This window comes from Salvelinus namaycush, chromosome 13, assembly GCF_016432855.1.
Source record: "Salvelinus namaycush isolate Seneca chromosome 13, SaNama_1.0, whole genome shotgun sequence".
Lineage (NCBI taxonomy): Eukaryota > Metazoa > Chordata > Actinopteri > Salmoniformes > Salmonidae > Salvelinus > Salvelinus namaycush.
This window is the reverse complement of record NC_052319.1, coordinates 2,400,579-2,417,043: the sequence shown is the minus strand read 5'-3', so window position 1 is coordinate 2,417,043 and position 16,465 is coordinate 2,400,579. Positions and strand designations below refer to the sequence as shown.

At 41.1% G+C, this 16,465-nt stretch overlaps 1 protein-coding gene and 1 long non-coding RNA gene across 3 annotated transcripts; both read left to right on the top strand.

The window, feature by feature from the left end:
- The first annotated feature begins 226 nt into the window (after nt 1-226).
- LOC120058173 (interferon regulatory factor 2-like) lies at nt 227-9,602 on the top strand. Of its 2 annotated transcripts, none has more exons than XM_039006648.1 (9): nt 227-417; nt 1,388-1,480; nt 4,015-4,114; nt 4,266-4,442; nt 5,053-5,087; nt 5,278-5,398; nt 5,611-5,775; nt 6,689-6,732; nt 8,400-9,602. In XM_039006648.1, exons 2-9 carry the CDS (start codon nt 1,394-1,396, stop codon nt 8,703-8,705), a joined length of 1,035 nt encoding a protein of 344 aa, XP_038862576.1. In that variant the 5' UTR covers nt 227-417; nt 1,388-1,393; the 3' UTR covers nt 8,706-9,602. The 2 variants fall into 2 exon arrangements, with proteins under 2 accessions (XP_038862576.1, XP_038862575.1); XM_039006647.1 differs by lacking the exon at nt 227-417 and adding an exon at nt 690-807.
- Nucleotides 9,603-14,673: 5,071 nt separating this feature from the next.
- Nucleotides 14,674-16,237, top strand: LOC120057822. Its single transcript, XR_005477964.1, has 3 exons — nt 14,674-14,799; nt 15,772-15,842; nt 16,039-16,237. It is a non-coding gene; the product is annotated as an uncharacterized LOC120057822 (long non-coding RNA).
- Nucleotides 16,238-16,465: the final 228 nt, after the last annotated feature.

Here is a 16,465-nt window from a genome sequence, read left to right as displayed (position 1 = left end):
AAAATATGGTTGTGCTTTTTTATACCTCGAGTAGGGGTATCTCAAAAACGAAAGCCCTGTTTGAGGATTGGTCACTAGCCTAGCAAACTGGAATACAACCAGATGAGGTTTGAGGAAGTGAAAATGAAATTGAGCTGTCGATTGCAGAGGCGTAGCCGTAGACCAATGAGCACGACTTCCGTGCTCCAGAACCCCTTACGTACAACGCCATCTATGTCCAGCCGACGTGAAACGAATATATCGGGAGGGGTTTTCCACGCAAAGCACTTCCTTTACTTGTTTTGCTTTCGATCTGGACACTGAAATAGGCTAATAGTTTTCATTTTGGTACACAAAATCACACACTACACGGGGATAACTTTGCGACTGGCAAGAGGACTGTCGATACCTCTAGTTGAATAGAACACTTTATCGCAGGTAACGTTTCCGCATGTTGTTTTTGCTGAAGAGTTATGTATCCATAGAATCATGAAGCGACAATGTAAACCCTAATCGAAAGTAATAGAACGTTGATCCGATCATGGGCAACCGACAATCCGACATGGAATGAAGTTTATTTTCACTTTTGTGTTGACATGTCAGCCAGCTTTCTGGTGAACTTGAACAGCTGTCAGTTTTGGCCACAGCGTGACTTTGCGAGACGGATGCAATGTATATTTGTTGCCAACTGTGGCGCATAGCGCACCAGAATGTCGACAAACCATTGAAGTAACCATTTATCGGTAGTTGTCTTTTACATTGTGTATGTTATTATCAGGCTCGGAAAGAAATTGGAAGCATAATGGAATTGGTACACGCTTGGTTCTGGTAAATTTCATAACTACTAGGCTACAACTGCAGGGTTGACTAAATGATAACTACACGTTCGTTATTTTATTGGCTTAATGTTCTTAATAGAATATGTACTATAAACCCAATATGCAAATATATTAAAGTAACATTCTCATAACCTGTTACAGTTTATTGGTTTAGGAGTTTGTTGCGTTTTGTTGGAGTGGACCTTGATCACTAACGTGATTACTCTACTTGCAGCACTAACTAGAGGTCATGGTCATCACGAGCCTCATGTGCACCGTTAACCTCTTTTCAAGATTCATTAACACCTTATTACACATCAACAGAGTACAGTTCGACATGTGATATATAACACATCTGAAGCTATTATTGTGTGTTGTTGTGGCCCCTCTGTATTTGATGTGTTTTGGCACTGGGTTCTGCTCTGTATGAGATCAGATGTTGCTGATAAGCTCAGGGAGTTGTCATCCCCCAAATGGGCCAATTGGTCTCAGATGTTTTCTGATCTGTTGCTGTCTTCAGGAAGTGAAGTGAAGTGAAGGGTTCATTCATTCAATTGACTGTTTATTTCCTCCTTGCTCTGTGTCTGCAGGCCACCATGCCAGTGGAGAGGATGCGCATGCGGCCATGGTTGGAGGAACAGATCAACTCTTGCCTAATTCCTGGGCTGAAATGGGTTAATAGAGTAAGTGAAATGTATCTTTATTGAGACACTGAGTTTGCCTTAGTATGGAAGTTCACCGCATTATAAGTTTATTACTGTACCTGCTTTTCAAACCAACCAACATAACCCCTCCATCATATAGGAACACAAACAAGCATGCACACATCTTAACAGCCTGTGTGCATCTTACTATATTCTTTAACAACTTTTTTGAGTAGCACTTTATAATAACTCCACGTAATAAAGCATTTATAATGAATTAGTAAATTGTTTATTTATCATGTATTAATCATTACTCCATTCCTTAGATTTAATATACTGTAGGTCCTTATAAACCCTTTACTAATCATTAGTTAAGTATTTTTGCATCACGTCATCTAAAGTGTGGGCTATTTATATTTTATAAATACTTCATAAATGTGGACATGCCATTGGTAGACACTCCAGCATTACCGGATCCTTCTTAAGGTCTCAAAATAGCCTAGAACATATCAATGGTAAAACAATAAGCACACATGACAGGATGTTAAAAGAACTATGTCAAACATTTTATCTACAAAAACGGTTGTGACGGAACCGTTGCAAGGACTTAAGGAAGAGTTGCAATGTGAATGTTTTGCTAATGTTGTTAACCTCGCAAACGCAAACTAATTATACAACAGCGAGCTGTAGCCTACATACAACATTCTAGCCAGACAGGACAGTTTTTCTTTCGCGGATTTGTATTCCTTCATTACTACTGATATGTGAATGAGGTAGAAATGTTACATGTATTATTTTCAGGTAGAAATGTTACATACACCGTGCATTCGGGAAGTATTCAGACCCCTTCACTTTTTCCACATTTTGCCTTATTCCAAAATTGATTAAATCCCCAGTCCACAATCTACACGCAATAGCCTATAATGACAAACCCTATGAGACTCGAAATTGAGCTCAGGTGCATCCTGTTTCCATTGATCCTCCTTGATGTTTCTACAATTGGAGTCCACCTGTGGTAAATTCAATTGGTTGGACATGATTTGGAAAGGCACACAGCTGTCTATATAAGGTCCCACAGATGTCAGAGCAAAAACCAAGCCATGAGTTCGAAGGAATTGTCCGTAGAGCTCCGAGACAGGATTGTGTCGAGGCACAGATCTGGGGAAGGGTACTAAAAAATGTCTGCAGCATTGAAGGTCCCCAAGAACACAGTGGCCTCCATCATTCTTAAACGGAAGAAATTTAGATCTACCAAGACTCTTCCTAGAGCTGGCCGTCTGGCCAAACTGAGCAATCTGGGGAGAAGGGCCTTGGTCAGGGAGGTGATCAAGAACCCGAAGGTCACTCTGACAGAGCTCCAGAGTTCCTCTGTGGAGATGGGAGAACATGCAGTACTCCACCAATCATGCCTTTATGGTAGAGTGGCCAGACGGAAGATACTCCTCAGTAAAAGGCACATGTTTTTTGTTTTTTGCCAAAAGAAATATAAAGGAATCTCAGACCATGAGAAACAAGATTCTCTGATCTGATGAAACCAAGATTGAACTCTTTGGCATGAATGCCAAGCGTCACTTCTGGACTAAACCTGGCACCATCCTTACGGTGAAGCATGGTGGCAGAATCATGATGTGCGGATGTTTATCAGTGGCAGGGACTGGGAGACTAGTCAGGATTGAGGGAAGAATGAACGGAGTAAAGTACAGAGAGATTCTTGATGAAAACCTGGTCCAGAGCGCTCAGGACCTTAGACTAGGGTGAAGGTTTACCTTCCAACAGGACAATGACCCTAAGCACACAGCCAAGACAACGCAGGAGTGGCTTCGGGACAAGTCTCTGAATATCCTTGAGTGGCCCAGCCAGAGCCCAGACTTGAACCCGATCGAACATCTCTGGAGAGACCTGAAAATAGCTGTGCAGCGACTCTCCCCATCCAAACTGACAGAGCTTGAGAGGATCTGCAGAGAAGAATGGGAGAAACTTGTAGCGTTATACCCAAGATGAGTCAAGGCTTTTAACGCTGCCAAAGGTGCTTCAACAAAGTAGTGAGTAAAGAGTCTGAATACTTATGTAAATGTGATACGTCTGTTTAAAAAAAATATATATATATACATTTGCAAAAAATTCTAAACTTGTTTTTGCTTTGTCATTATAGGGTATTGTGTGTAGATTGATGAGGAAAAAAACAATTGAATACATTTTAGAATAAGGCTGTAACGTAACAAAATGTGGAAAAAGTGAGAGGGTCTGAATATGTATAACCTTCAAATGCTTCCAGTGCTTCAGTCTTTTAAAAACAGACTATTTTCACATATTACTTTGTTTGTCAGCACCTTTAATGGGCATGTAAAGGAAGTAACTCTTTAAACATAATAGGATAGTTCAGCGAAAGAATGTATTCGGATATTTGTTTCCGTACCTCGTAAGCAGTCTATGGACTCATCTTAATCTCTTTTTCGTCCCTGATTATTTGGACGTGGGGAGATTAATCATGCAGCCGACCAAATTGCGCAAGATGTGTACGATGTGTTAGCCAAGTCATAAATGTCTGAATCATTGTTGTGATGAACCTGCAGGAGAAGAGGATCTTCCAGATTCCATGGATGCATGCTGCAAGACATGGCTGGGATTTGGAAAAAGATGCTCCTTTATTCAAGAACTGGGCCATTCATACAGGTACAGTTGTGAAAATGAAGTGATAAGAAATGACCAACAATACACAGTATGTTACATTACCAATGCTACTGTTATGTGTTATGATCAGTGTTATGACTCAAGTTTATGCAGCAGCATAGCCTTTCCATAATTAGTCATTTTTTATATTCAGGAAAATACCAACTAGGGATCGACAAACCAGACCCGAAAACATGGAAGGCCAATTTCCGCTGTGCAATGAACTCTCTGCCTGATATTGAGGAGGTGAAAGACAAGAGCATCAAGAAGGGAACTAACGCTTTCAGGGTATACAAGATGCTTTCTGCGTCAGAGCGCCAGACCAAAAAAGGCAAGTGGTTACCACTCTAGCTCTGAGAGAACAATGATTGGGGCTCCCGAGTGGCGCAGCGGTTTAAGACACTGCAACTCATTGGCAGACGCGACATTACAGACACCCTGGTTCAAATCCAGCTGTATCACAACCGGCCGTGATTGGGAGTCCCATAGGGCGGCGCACAATTGGCCCAGCGTCGTCCAGGTTTGGCCGGTGTAGGCCGTCATTGTAAATAAGAATTTGTTCTTAACTGACTTGCCTAGTTAAATAAAGGTTAAATAAATACATACAATTAAATTAAATTAGAAATGGCAGAGACTGAATTAAAGATCAGCTCCCAGAGAGGATAACACTTATGGCTTTACGGTGTAGCTACTAGCCAGGTTAATTTCATGTATAATATGTGCTGTAAGCACGGTTTTACATGTTATTAACACTTGATTACGTAGATGCACATTCGTTAATGTTGTAGATATTATTACATTACTGTTAATTAGCAATCAACAGTTTATCTACATGTTCTTCTCGCTGAGGCGGTTGCATAGGCTTGAAATTGACACACTGAAATAGATTAATTTGTGTCCACCTTTTTAACAGTGGAATGTCATGTCGATGTGTTTTCTAGGAAAGAAAAAGAGGGAAAAAGAGGGAAAAAACAAGGTAATCACTAGTGTGTGTTGACACAGAAGACCTCAGTGCATTACTATTCAATTTCACATTCTAACCATTCAAACCATTCTTTGAAATTGATCATTTTACTTGGCAAATGTAAAAGGATTTTAGCAAGCATGACAGACCTCCAGTGAGGATGGAAAGAGATGCCCACACCTCTCTGCCTCTGTCACCCCAGGAACAGGTGGAGCCCAGGTCCTCATCCACGGAGAGCATGAATGGGTCTGTTGAAGACCATGAAGTGGTGAAGGTAGAGTTGAAGGATGAAGTGAAAGAGGAGTACATTACAGACTGCACAGGTAAGAGCTTTGGCATCAGTGTCTGTGTCCAACTACACACATTTAATCAATTGAATTGATGTTGTGTGGTAGACCATTAAGAGAGCACAACAGGAGACGTGTATAGTAGTTACACACTTACTAATGTCTTATGCATATAGCTGTGAGTAAATTGCTTAGGCTTTCCACTGGAGGACAAATGTATAACCAGGGATTATCTTGCGCTTCCTCAGAATATCTTCATCCGGGCAGTCGCAGCCCTGGGGATGACCAGCTGATCATCGATGACCTGCCATATGTGTGTCAGACCATCGAGGTGACCACGGAGAATGAGGAGCAGTCGGTCAGCTCCAGCCACCCGTATCCACTCCAGATCTCCCCTGTGTCCTCGTATGGAGGTCAGTCCACATCCCCCAAATTCTTCCATTCGACCCCAACCCACGCCCGAACACAACAGACGGGGTTGCTTGGAACTCACATCAGTACCCATTCTAGGTGTTAACAATGGTGTAATTCCTATAGTTCAGAGCAGCGATGAAAGAGATGTGAAGGATTAGAATGCCACTACAATCACATTGTTATTCTAATGTACTCCAGGTGAATCATTTGATTGGTGATGGGAGGCACCACTGTATTTTCGAACACCAGTCTATGCCTGCGACTTGTACGGCACACTGTTACCTCCATTTGAAAATGCCAAGTGAAATTGAAACGTTTGAACTTTTTATTCAGTCTCGATAGTATAGTACTGCGGTGTATTGCTTAGTGTCTACGAGAGCCATAAGGCTTCCCTGTTACAAAGCCCAAGGCCAGGCCAGTGCTTGTTATCATCAACATGGCTACATCACCACTGTCATTCAACCTGCTCAATGGTATTACTGTAGAATAAGTGAATGTGTTGCTTGGGAGAAGCGTTAACACAGAAAGAGTTGAACTCAGAATATGAGCTTGTATTTATGCATATTTATACAGTTATTTCTGTATGTGTATGCTTAATATGATACTGTATATGGTTGATATTGATCCTCCTGATGTGTTACATATAGTATGATACTGTACATATAACTACTCTGCTATTCCTGCATGTTTCGTTTTTGGTGAAGCATAACATATGATCTCTACAATGATTATGTACAGAAGTGCACTAGAGTTCATCACTGATGGTAGCAGATAAAGCCTATTGTCATTGAACTTAAAAAAAAAAAAAAAAACTCTGACATTCTTTCATATGCCCATCCTTCTCCAACCTGTTAGTCTGGAAATCCCTGAGTTGTGGGTTTTCATGCTTGTTCTTTCTGTTCTGCTTTACAGAGAGTGACACAGACAGTGTGCACAGTGAAGAGGACTCTAAGGGGGTAAGGACACTGAACAATTGCATTGTCCAATTGCGTATCTGTAGCAGAAGAAAAGCCCATCAGTCCAAAAATTGCCTCCTAACCATTATGTTAGCCAAATAATCATTCAAGACAGCTAGATTCTTTTGTAAGATTGGAAAGGTAGTAAAAATCATGAGCTGACACACAGAAAGAAGCCTTTGATTTTGAGCCTGTGTGTCTTTATGGAGTACTTGCAGCACTTAGCGATAGCTTTGTTTTATGGTGCCATTGTAGCTGGCCTGTTCTCTAAGCCAAGGGAAGTGCACTTAGCTAGCAGAATTAGCTTATTCTAATAGGGCTGAGCGGCATGGCTGCGCCTGCCTGGGTACACAGAAACATACTGTACAGACAGCTGAATCATTAACCCTGCCCGATCAGAAGATAAACAAACCTTCACTTGAAACCCGACGATTTTGAGTTCATTACCTTAGCCAGTTCGACTGCTTTACAGTAGGAAGAGTACTGTAACTGTAGAATGGTGGTACTGTCCCTTTTACTTCTAGCCCAGCCCATACTGTCAGTTCCTGTTCTAAAGTGCTCTGACGCAAAGAAAGACAAAAAATAGAAGGCAGCTCTCTGGTGAATACCGGATTCACTTTTGTCCCCTGGCTAATGATTAAACCTTGTTTCATGTCTTGAATTGTGCTCAAAACAAGCCCAATCACAAATCAAGGCACACACATACAGTTACAGAATTCAACAGAATAGCATTCGTTATTTCTCAACCGTTGTTGCCCTTTTGTGTTGTAATGTTCTAATACATAATGACATGCCCATTGGAGAAACAGAGAAAACTAGTATAATGCCAAGCTATTTTCTTTGCCCTAGAAAGCCCTGGCTGTCAGCTACTTTCAAAAATGTGGACAAGATGGCTATTGTGGTATTTGTAGAATATCTTGCTACATTGAGCTGGAAGAGGAAATGTGATGCTGCACACACGCACGTGTGTGTGTGTGTGTCCGTGGGTGAAGAGGGGGGAGATGAGGTTCCTTAGTATAGATGAATCATGCAGAGCTCAACAGCAGGAAGAGCAGTTTACAAGCATGTTAGAAAGTATTAAGGCATGCAGCGCTTGTAAACATGACAATATTTACATGTGCATTCCAATGTGTTCAAGTTGCAGTAATAGATTTTCATTGGTAAATATGCCACGTGTTTTGCAAGACTTGCTATAGCTAGGTTTCCATCCAATTGGTGACATATTTTCATGCGAAAATGCAAAAATCCCCAAATCCGCATAAAGAAAACCCGTGCGCACACAAAATGTCATTTTTCTCTTAAGTTTTCATGTACTGAGTACAAATCTAAAGTTCAACACACAATAAGATCCCACCATGTTGAATGAACAAATGATCTGTCGGCGTTTGTAAAATTGCATCGAAACTTCCTATTTCCATCACAGCTGTTGTGATTTCTGTTTTTATACGGTATGGCTTTACTCGCATGAAAACTGTGGATGGAAACGTGGTTAGTGTCAATGAAATTCCCTCCTCTAATGCTGTCAATGATTTATGAAGATTCTACAAACAGACTACTATACACGTTAAGAAATATGCTAGTGGCCAAATCTATATTCAGATATATCCTGAAATAAGTGTTTGAATGGTTATGGCTGAATTAAACCCCACCTTCACTGTGACTTGCAGCATCTTCGTGGCGGGCTGTGGGGATCACGTTTAGCTTCCTCTGTGCTGAGAGTACCATCGTGCTCACTACCCAGCATGGCCACCTTTGTCACTACTGGAAAGGTAACCAACTTCAAAGTGACCAGCACCAGGGACCCCATGCCCCTCATCAGCTACAACAACAGCCCCTGGAAAAGGGACATGCCAGCAGCCCAGCACACTCCTTCAGAGCAGGCTTCCTCCAGCCAGGCCTCTGCTGCAGAGACCCGAGCCAGCGTTATCGTGAAGACCTCAGACATCTCTAAGTCCTCTGTCAAGACCTGCTGAGGACCTGGCAGTGCAGTGACTCAAGAAATGGGCCAGTCAGTGGCAGGCTTGGCGTGGAAAAGCCTTGATCACTGCTGGCCTTCTTGTTCGACCAGAGTGCCTGCTGGCCTTCTTGTTCGACCAGAGTGCCTACTCATAGGAATGACTGGGACATACAGTACAGTATAGGGGTATGGGGCTCTGTGAGCTGTAGAATATGGATCGATGCCTAAACTGAACCTCCCAAGATCTCAGGGTCTTTTAGATGCGATGAGAGAGAATTCATTGACAAACTGTGAAAATATTTGTTGGGCATCTCATCCCACTCTTCGCCCACTGTTAATAATGTACATGCTAATTTGTCTGCGTAATGGCAAACCGCTTCTGCACCTTATGGACAGCACTGACAGGGATGTGTCTGGCCACTCTGGGCTATGTATGTGTGTACACTAACAACAAAGCTGAAGCCATAGTAGAGGCCTTGCTTATCTATGGCTCACTTTGCAACCTTGTCTTTGGCCTTCGAGGAGATAGGATAAAAGGATGAAGTGAATAAATGCTCTTGGTAATTTATCTAGATGCCTTTTAAGGCACTTTCTTTTAAGCACTTATATATATATAAGGTACATTTTAATCTAGGGTGGACAATTATACAATTTGTATATTTTTCCCCCAAAATGAAAGATTTCAGATTATTTGTTAGATACATTTTTTTTATTGTTATTTACATGACACATGAGGAAGAAAATATATATTTTCCATCAACATGTCTGCATTTGTGACATCTACTGTATGTGAAATTGTATATGCTTGTAGCTTACTGTATGTGTGTATATGCATTACCAGTCAAAAGTTTGGACACACCTACTCATTCAAGTGTTTTTCTTTTCATTTTACTTTTTTCTACATTGTAGAATAATAGTGAAGACATCAAAACTATGAAATAACACATATGGAATCATGTAGTAACCAAAAAAAGTGTTAAACAAATCAAAATATATTTTATATTTGAGATTCTTCAAAGTAGCCACCCTTTGCCTTGATGACAGCTTTGCACACTCTTGGCATTCTCTCAACCAGCTTAATCTGGAATGCTTTTCTAACAGTCTTGTTGGAGTTCCCACATATGCTGAGCACTTTTTGGCTGCTTTTCCTTCACTCAGCGGTCCAACTCATCCCAAATCATCTCAATTGGGTTGAGGTCGGGTGATTGTGGAGGCCAGGTCATCTGATGCAGCACTCCATCACTCTCCTTCTTGGTCAAATAGCCCTTACACAGCATGGAGGTGTGTTGGGTTATTGTCCTGTTGAAAAACAAATGATAGTCCCACTAAGTGCAAATCAGATGGGATGGCGTATCACTGCAGAATGCTGTGGTAGCCATGCTGGTTAAGTGTGCCTTGAATTCTAAATAAATCACAGACAGTGTCACCAGAAAGGCACCCTCACACCATCACACCTCCTCCTCCATGCTTCACGGTGGGAACTACACATGCGGAGACCATCTACTCTTGCATCACCTACTCTGTGTCTCACAAAGACATGGCGGTTGGAACCAAAAATCTCAAATTTGGACTTATCAGACCAAAGGAAAGATTTCCACCGGTCTAATGTCCATTGCTTGTGTTTCTTGGCCCAAGCAAGTCTCTTCTTCTCATTGGTTTCCTTTAGTAGTGGTTTCTTTGCAGCAATTTGACCACAAAGGCCTGATTCACACAGTCTCCTCTGAACAGTTGATGTTGAGATGTGACTTGAACTCTGTGAAGCATTTATTTCAACCTCAATTTTTTAGTCTGGTAACACTAATGCTTTTATCCTCTGAGGCAGAGGTAACTCTCTGGGTCTTCCTTTCTTGTGGCGGTCCTCATGAGATCCAGTTTTTACATGGTACTTGATGGTTTTTCTGACTGCACTTGAAGAAACTTTCAAAGTTCTTGAAATTTTCCAGATTGACTGACCTTCATGTCTTAAAGTAAAGATGGATTGTCATTTCTCTTTGCTTATTTGAGCTGTTTTTTGCCATAATATGGACTTGGTCTTTTACCAAATAGGGCTATCTTCTGTATACTACCCCTACCTTGTCACAACACAACTGATTGGCTCAAACGCAATGCACACCTGTTAATTGAAATGCATTCCAGGTGACTACCTCATGAAGCTGGTTGAGTGAATGCCAAGAGTGTGCAAAGCTGTCAAGGCAACTAGTGGCTACTTTGAAGAATCTCAAATAATAAAATATATTTTGATTTGTTTCACACTTTTTTGGTTACTACATGATTCCATATGTGTTATTTCATAGTTTTGATGTCTTCACTATTATTCTACAATGTAGAACATAGTACAAAATAAAGAAAAACCCTGGAATGAGTAGGTGTGCCCAAACTTTTGACTGGTACTGTATGTAATTGTGTGTTTCAAATTAGTTGCTATACATTTACACACGTTTGAGTGTGTCACTGCACATTCAGGGGCAACTCTTAATCCTGTGGATAAACATGCAAATCTTAATAAAAATATTGTTTTGTAATCCTGCTGTACTACAACGTTGTAATATTTCCAATATTACACCATAGACTGTTTTTCTAGTTTCAATACAGTGACATAGATTAACAGAGAGGTCAGCAATGTCCGAGAATGTAAGACCACATGTGTGAAACATGTACGCTGTGGTTTGATTCAGCTGTTGGGATTCAGGAGAGATTTGTTTCATTGTTGTTCTGCTCCTACTGTCCTCGCTCAACTCTTGAAGTCAGATCTTTACTAAGAAAATAGTCCCAACGGTGAGTGTTTTGCCACTCATAGTACTACTTGTTTCAACAGGAATGAATGCAGTGACATTCAAGCTATTGCATAATGGCTCTGCAAAGCATTATTATCCTTGCATAAATACTAGTGATTGTGAAATAAAACATTCTTAGTATTTTTTTCCCCCAGTTTCCTCATAACAATCCTCCTTTCAGATTCTATGGAAAACAAAGGAGGGTAGTTGTTCTACAGCACACAGTAATCCCCCATGGGCATGCTTTGGCTCATGCTCTCGCTGCCTTTTTGGTTTTGGTTGCTGTTCTTAGCCGCTCAACTTCCTGTTTGCGCCTGAACACAGCCAATTGGCACCTGGGTTGCTGTGACACCTATACACCAGATAGGCCATTAGTCAATCCCAGAGTAAACAAAGTCTCAACCTCTCCCTAAGGATAGTCCAGAGCACATTATAACAGCTTGGAAATGCCAAGCAATAGGAAAAGTCATTGAAGTTATTGCACATGAGTTAGAGGACTAGCCCATCTGACATCTCCAAATCTTACATGCTGCAATACATTATATTTTCATTTACCACATACTTTAATTTAGTTTAGACTCATTCAAGTCCTGGTTTGGTTGAATAGTCGTTGTGCAAATGTAAATGGTCAAGTTCACGACATTACTGTAGTTCTCATGCAAGTCTGAACAGATTGCACCAGCTAGTGGCTGTAGTAATAACTAGAATGTAATAGAAAGTACTGTAATTCAATAGTTTGATGTTTGAACTCACAACAAAGCAATTAAGGTCAAATCAAAGTTTATTGATCGCATACACATATTTAGAAGATGTTATCGCATGTGCAGTGAAATGCTTGTGTTTGTAGCTCCAACAGTGCAGTAATACCTAGCAATACAAAACAATAAACACATATTCCCAAAAGTTAAGAGAAATTAAGAAATAGCAGAATGAGCAATGTCAGAGTCCGAAATATAAATATATATACACTGAGTGTACAAACCATTAGGAACACCTTCCTAATATTGAGCTGCACCCCATTTTGCCCTCAGAAAAGCCTCAATTCATTGGGGCATGGATGGCTGGATGTCCTTTGGGTGGTGGACCATTCTTGACCACTCTACACACAGGAAACTGTTGAGCAAGAAAACACCAGCAGTGTTGCAGACACACTCAAACCGATGCACCGGGCACCTACTACCATAACCCATTAAAAGGCACTTAAATATTTTGTCTTGCCAATTCACTTTCTGAATGGCACAGGAGAGGGACTGAAGCAAAACTTTTGCACATACACAATACATGTCTCAATTGTCTGAAGGCTTAAAAATCCATCTTTAACCTGTCTCCCCTTCATCTACACTGGTTGAATTGGTTGACATCAATAACGGATCATAGCTTTCACTTGGATTCACTTGGTCAGTCTATGTCATGGAAAGAGCAGGTGTTCCTATTGTTTTGTACACTCAGTGTACATATAAAGTGGGTTAAACAGTATGTAAACATTAAGTGACCAGTGTTCAATGACTCTATACCGGGTGGTAGACGGCTAGTGACAGTGTCTGAGGTTCAGAGCAGGGTACTGGGCAGGAATGTAGAAGTTATGTGAAGAAGGTAAAAGCAACATAAAAGCTCAGATTTTCCTTCTCTTTAGGTCAGTACCAATTTCAAGTATCATTTTTTCCATGCATCATGAAAGCTCTCTTTATTCAATTGGACTATGTGAGCCTGGATATTGGGAAATACCTTGTCAATTGTGCAACTGAATGAATTCAACCCAAATGTGTCTTCCGCATTTAACCCAAACCGTCAGATCAGAGAGGTGGGGGCCTTAATTGAGATCCAGGTCATCTGGACCCAGGGAGCAATTGTTGTTGGGGATTAACTGCCTTACTCAATGGCAGAACGGCAGATTTTTCCACCTTGCCTGCTCAGCGATTCGAACCAGCGACATTTCGTTACTGGACCAACGCTCAGGCTACCTGCCCCCCCTAATGATTATTATGATACTGTATGATCAGTCTTTTTCTGTAGAAATATTATGATACTGTATGATCAGTCTTTTTCTGTAGAAATGGTTGTTTTGAAGATGAACACAAGGTGGCAGTAGAGCACTTCTCAAAACTATTAAAACAACATTTCTTCATTCATAAATACATTGTTGAAAGTATTGTAGCGACCCGCATAGATAGCTGTAAATGCTGTGTACCGCGTTCGCGGCGTCCGATATGCCAGTCAACCTGCTATCTGTTCCGGTACGGATTATCCTTGTGATTGGTGAGGCGGCGGGGGTGGAGCACCGCAAATTTAAGACTACTTAGCCATTGTTCTCTCTCTTATGTTTTGTCTTAACAAGAGGAAAGGGGGGTACCTAGTCAGTTGTACAACTGAAATGTGTCTTCTGAATCAGAGAGGTGCGTGGGCTGCCATAATCAACATCCACGTTTTCGGCGCCTGGGGAACAGTGGGTTAACTGCCGTGCTCAGGGGAAGAACAACAGATTTTTTTACCTTGTCTGCTCGGGGATTTGATCCAGCACCTTTTAGGTTCCTGGCCCAACGCTCTAACAAGTACGCTACCTGTCAGTGTGTTTTATACTGGGATCCTTGCGTTATTTGGCGTGGGCTACGGCTAAACAGTAGCCTGTGTTGAGTTGGGTTAATAAACCGAGAATTCCTAAACTCACCCTCTGTCTGGACATTTGTTAATTTATGATCTAGCCAGGTCATTACAGTATTATTAGAGAAATATGTGTATTTTTTTCATGACGCAGATATAAAAAAGAGTGCCACATCCTTGAAATGCAATGTACTTTACTTAATTAGCCTGTATAATAATTAAAAGACAAAAGTGTAGAATCCCCTTATAATAGTTGAACAATTATCCCTTTGGCCTCACCCTGATCTCGCGAGCTTACATTCTGTTTCGCTACACAACATCAGGATGTTTCGTACGAGGCTTCTTTCCCTTTGTAACCTTGTAGAATGTTGAAAGGACACTTCTGACTGATTGTTCGACAGTGACCCCCCTCTCTGACAATTTACCCTGGGGTGAAATCGTTAGTACAAGTATGGAACGCCGTTTGGGTCTTAAAGCACGTGGTCAAAACGCGATATTTTTAATGCAGTTGCACCCCAAAAATAAAACGAGAGTTTCTATTGGACAAATTCAGATAGGTTCCCCCTCGTTTCCTTCCGTTTGCTTCCGTTTCAGCGTAATGAATATCTGGAATCCATGGGACGTCCATCACCCCCACCACTTCATATTTAAACTTGGGGGGGGGGGGACGATGAAAAAGACGACGTCCAATGGACCCCAGACAGCACGGACCAAAGATAGAGGGCGATCTACATAAATGTATGTTTCAGGTAGCAATCGTAATAGCTAGCTAACTAATTGCTGGTGAGTGTGTTAGCAAGAATATTTCTAACGTTAGCTGCAAACGCAACGCTAGCTACGTTTTTTTTTTTTTTTTTTTTTTTTACATGAGTCACCAAGACCTTGCTTGATTTACAATGCAAATCTGATGGCACGAGCAACAGAACAGACTAGTTAGGTCCGTAGAATGACGTCAAATCGTAGACTTTCAAACGGACCTAACGTTAGAAGACTAACAGCCAGTATTTTCTCTAACACGGAACCCAAACCGGCTGCGTGCGTGCGCCATCGTGCGCTATCGTGCATAAATGTATTTTGCCCACACCAAACGCGATCACGACACGCAGGTTAAAATATCAAAACAAACTCTGAACCAATGACATTAATTTGGGGACAGGTCGAAAAGCATTAAAGATGTGTGGCAATTTAGCTAGCTAGCTTGCACTTGCTAGCTAACGTTAATTTGTCCTATTTAGCTAGCTTGCTGTTGCTAGCTAATTTGTCCTGGGATATAAACATTGAGTTGTTATTTTACCTGAAATGCACAAGGACCTCTACTCCGACAATTAATCCACACATAAAACAGCCAACCGAATCGTTTCTAGTCATCTCTCCTCCTTCCAGGCTTTTTCATCTTTGAACTTATATGGTGATAGCATCTAAACTTTCATTGTATTACCACGACAACCGACAACAAAGTTCGCCTTTCAATCACCCACGTGATTGAAAGCATAGGCAGTGTTTTGAAGCATAGGCAGTGTTTTGTCTTGGTTTTGTTTTCTTGGTTTGGTTTGAATTTCTATTTGAAGTTGTTCGAATGCATGCTTGGTTCCTTTGTCAGTGATCATGTTAGTAAGCATGCAATGGCCTGAGATGGAGCATCATTGACCTTCGACTGGAACATTCTTTGTACTTAACACAACAATTTCTAAATTGATCTTATGTTTGCAGGGACGATTCACAGTCTGCACAGACGAGAAGATTGGTGGTATCACACAATGTTGACAAGGCCCTTAAAGAAGGTGAGTGATTTGTGGTAAAAAAAGACAACAAATATAATGAACTGTGTGGAGTCAGCAGATGCAGTCCCAGAATACCTCAGGAACAGCTTGTGAAGACAGCAGCTGACTTTCACTTCCTGATGGAAGAAATATGGGCTTCTTTCTCAATTCATCTTTCCTCGATTTCTTGCATCTTCTCTCCTCGCCTCTTTCTCAGAAAGAAATGGAGAAGACACCCTGAAGAGACCTTGAAATGGCTGGATTGGTGTCCCTATACCGGGACGGTTGAGCTAATGTGCGCTAACGTGATTAGCATGACAGTTGTAAGTAACAGCAAACATTCCAGGACATAGACATGTCTTATATGGGCAGAAAGCTTAAATTCTTGTTAATCTAATAATAATAATTCATAATAATAATAGTCATTCATAATCTAATTGCACTGTCCAATTTACAGTAGCAATTACAGTGAAAAAATACCATGCTATTGTTTGAGGAGAGTGCACAGCAACAAAAATGTATCACGGCAACTGGTTTGATATATTCACCTCTGAAGGTAAATAATGTACTTGCATTCAGTAATCTTGCTCTGATCCTGAGGGTCCCAGAGATAAAATGTAGCATAGTTTTGTTTGTTGAAATAC

What these genes read in the sequence shown, in the direction of transcription:
- LOC120058173 (XM_039006647.1), top strand. Translation starts at nt 745, where the DNA reads ATGTTATTATCAGGCTCGGAAAGAAATTGGAAGCATAATGGAATTGGT. An exon ending in AGAGCGCCAGACCAAAAAAG is followed by an intron (nt 4,443 to 5,052) that starts GCAAGTGGTTAC and finishes TGTGTTTTCTAG; the next exon opens with GAAAGAAAAAGAGGGAAAAA. An exon ending in CCCTGTGTCCTCGTATGGAG is followed by an intron (nt 5,776 to 6,688) that starts GTCAGTCCACAT and finishes TCTGCTTTACAG; the next exon opens with AGAGTGACACAGACAGTGTG.